General features: G+C 44.0%; 1 protein-coding gene across 1 annotated transcript in view; it reads right to left on the bottom strand.

The window, feature by feature from the left end:
* Window positions 1–1,627: 1,627 nt before the first annotated feature.
* The window catches only part of COL27A1 (collagen type XXVII alpha 1 chain), a 196,993-nt gene continuing 194,850 nt past the window's right edge, over window positions 1,628–3,770 (bottom strand). Inside the window, exon 66 of the mRNA XM_032233211.1 lies at window positions 1,628–2,665. Within this exon, the coding sequence (XP_032089102.1) occupies window positions 2,519–2,665 (147 nt within the window). The 3' untranslated portion in view covers window positions 1,628–2,518. The remainder of the gene's footprint in view (window positions 2,666–3,770) is intronic.

Raw genomic sequence — 3,770 nt, 5'->3', positions numbered from 1 at the left:
GAGGGGCGTACTGTTTGACCCCCCAGCCTGAGAGATGGAACACTTGGCCAATTAATAGGAGGGAAGCACAGCAGCCACTCGGTCTTATCTGGATTGAGAACAAGCTTGTTAACCCCCATCCAGTCCCTAAGTATCTTTCTCATGGCGTGCTTTGGTGTAGGACGAGGGGGGTCAGAACAGACACCCTTGGAATGGATTTCCAGAGGGAAAAATTGCAGACTCCAGGAACCATTTGCACCACTCAGGTGACCCTGAGGACACAGATAAGGCTCCAAGTGGCCTCAACGACCCTCTAAAAGGATGCAAAGGACCAGCTGTCTGCAAGGAGCATCAATCCTTCCATTCCCCACCATCATCCAGTCAGAGTTGAAGGAGTTTCTTGGGTGAGAAGAAAAAACGTCTTCAGAAGAAAAAACGAAGTCCATTTGCCTCCTGAAAAAGCACCTTCGGAATTCACTCAACGGCAAGATTTGGATTTGACACAGAAAATCCTTTAAAAAAAAAAAAAGAGGGAGCCTTGGAAGGAAGGAAGGATAAAGTTCACTTTACATTTTTGCTCAGTGAAACAGAAACGGGATTCCCCCCCACCCCCTTTCCAACCCCAACCCCCCCCACACCTCTCGTTTATTTCTCTTTTCTTACAAAGACAAAACACCAGGAAAAGTCAGCAACGGACAGAGTGGCCTTTCTTCCATCATTAGGACATTCTTTATATAGAAAGAAAGAAACAAGTTACCATACGATTAAATCTCCTGTTTTCTTTTGCCTTTTTTTTTTCCTTTTCAGTTCCAAATTTACAGATACGAAGTTTTCTACAGAACGCAACACACCAAAACAGAGAAACAGCAACAAGAATGATGACAACCACAAACAAGACAAAAAAAAAAGGTCCAAGACAAAATGAACGCGGACGATTCCAATATACCTCTCTTCTTCTTGATCTGGTTCTTCTTATATCCTACGGAGAAACCCCAAAGCTGATGCTAAAACCGACTCCCTTATTTATAGAAAAGCTACGACACGTCGGTTTACTTTGGAAAATAACTTTCTCCCATCGGGATCTCCTTGCAGCCCGGACTAAAAAGCTGGACTAGCACATAAGGTCAAGGTTCCCCTCGCACATATGCGCTAGTCGTTCCCGCCTCTAGGGGGGCGGTGCTCATCTCCGTTTCAAAGCCGAAGAGCCAGCGCTGTCCGAAGACGTCTCCGTGGTCATGTGGCCGGCATGACTCAACTCCCGAAGATGCACGGAACGCTGTTCCCTTCCCACCAAAGGTGGTTCCTATTTTTCTACTTGCATTTATTACCTGCTTTCGAACTGCTAGGTTGGCAGAAGCTGGGACAAGTTATGGGAGGTCACTCTGTCACGCGGAGCTCAGGATTCGAACCGCCAAACTGCCGATCTTTCTGATCGACAAGCTCAGCGCCTTAGCCACTGAGCCACCACGTCCCTGTGAACTAACACATACATTCTCCAAAACACACACATTTTTTTTTTGAATTTTATAGCCTCTGTTACTTAAACTTGGCACACACATACAGGTATATATATATATTTATTTATATAGGTGTATATATATACATATACATATACATATACATATACATATACATATACATATATATATATATATATATATATATATTTACAACTTCTTTAAAAAATAAAAGAGCACCAAGTATTTTCACAGTGAGAGGTAGAATCAAATTGAAAAGGCCTGTCCCTCTCTTTCTCTCTCTCTTTCTTTTTTCCTCTCTTTTGTTTTCTCTTTCTACAATGTAGCACCAAAGTTTGTTCACCCCTTTCCACTTGGTTGCGGTGGGTGGGTGGGTGGGGATATCTCCCCTTACCACCCTGCGTCGAAGGGGATGATTTTTTCATTTCCAAAAGGAAGAAGAATCTCCCTGGCTTTTCTTTAGGTTTTTTTTCTTTTTTGCCTTAAATAATATATATATATCTATATATTTCTCTCTCTCTTCTCTTTCTCATCTCTCTGTTTAATATTGCACATCAAAATCCTTCCTGTTCCAGAACAGTGAGCAGATTTAAAAAATAATAATCTTATCGTCATAAGATGGCAACGTTGGTTTTCCAAGTTGCTTCCTTTGTCTTGTCCAGCAAAACTCTGCTTGATTTTTTTTTTTTTTTAAAAGGGACCTGGATTCCGGAATATTATGCTTGGCGACCCAAAAACTGCACGGAAGATTTTGGGTTTTTTGCAAGCAACTTTCTCTCTCTCTCTCCTTTGGCTGAGAATGGGTGGAGAATGTCTACTTCAACTGGCCATCTCTGAAGTTCCTTCAGGTCCACCGGGGTTCTTTTTGAACTTTTTCTCCCCGCGCTGAGATGGAGAAATGGATGGATCTGCAAAGTCTTCTCATTTGACGAGGTCCCAGTGCTGAAGTCCCAAATCTCGGGGTTTACAGATGCCCAAGTGGGCAAGAGTCCCCCCCGGCTGAAGACGCCGCCTCTCTTCTGGAAAGAAGCCAAAGGGTGAAGCACCAAGGATGTTGACTTCTAGAGGAAACACACTGGCCCAACCTCCAGGAAATATTCCTTCCCCGGTTTGCTCGGCGGAAGGTTAGAAATGTCTACAATGGGCAGCCGCTGGATATCGTACGTCCGAAAGGTAAAGAGAGTCTGGTGCCACTGGCCATCTTGAATCTGATTGGAGAGGAAAGCTGATGGTTATGCCCTTGGACCAGATGGGGGAATGGAGATAGGAAGACCCAACCGCCCCAAAAGAGGAAAAAACATAGAAAATCCATTGCAAAGCCATCATCCATCCATCTATCCAGTCACCCATCCATCCATCCATCCATGTATGCATGCATGCATCCATCCATCCACTCATCCATCCACCCACCCATCCATCCATGCATGCATCCATCCACCCATCTATCCATCCACCCATCCATCCATTCATCCATCCACCCATCTATCCATCCACCCATCCATCCTTCTATCATCCACCCACCCACCCATCCATCCACCCATGCATCCCTTCATTCATCTATACATCCATCCACCCATCAATCCATGCATTAATCCATCTATCAATCCATGCATCCATCCATTCATCTACCCATCCATCCATGCATCCATGCATCCATCCATCTATCCATACATATATACATACATACATGCATTAATCCATCTAACCATCCATCCATGCATGCATCTGTCTATCTAGCCATCCATGCAATCAGACACTTAGCCTGCCCTAGGATGGATAGGATGAACATAAAAACAGCAGGATAAAAATGCTAAATATTTTTCTCCAGAGCTGCTCTTCTCATGCTCCACTTTCTCAAGATGCTTCGTGTACAACAATAGTAACCCCAACCGTAATAGAAGATGCAAACAGTGATGATCTCTTGCATCATAGATACAATTCCAGTTTTAGAGCTCAGCAGCATGCAGTTCATTCAGACTAACAGCAGGGGGAGCTTTTGCTTTTATCAAAAAGTCAATCTAACACACATAGACAAGCGGAAGCCTTGTAGATGCTTATGGAGCTTCTCCGTCATCCAGGTCATGGTTGTCCCAAAGGCGCTTTTTCAAAAGGCAACTGGACTTTTCTGGTTTTGTTTTTTCTTGAATGCCTTTCGCTTCTCACCCAGGGAGCTTCTTTGGTTCTGCTGCAGTTCTTCAGAACTGAAGAACCTGCTTGGATGAGAAGCAAAACGTTTTTCAAAGAAAAAACAAAACAAGAACATCCAGTTGCCTTTTGAGGAAGCGCCTTTGGGAGAAGAGGAGGAGGAGGAGG

Source organism: Thamnophis elegans, chromosome 16 (assembly GCF_009769535.1).
Source record: "Thamnophis elegans isolate rThaEle1 chromosome 16, rThaEle1.pri, whole genome shotgun sequence".
In the NCBI taxonomy this organism is placed as follows: Eukaryota; Metazoa; Chordata; class Lepidosauria; order Squamata; family Colubridae; genus Thamnophis; species Thamnophis elegans.
The sequence above is the reverse complement of the archived record's forward strand: the minus strand, read 5'-3'. Positions and strand labels throughout refer to the sequence as shown.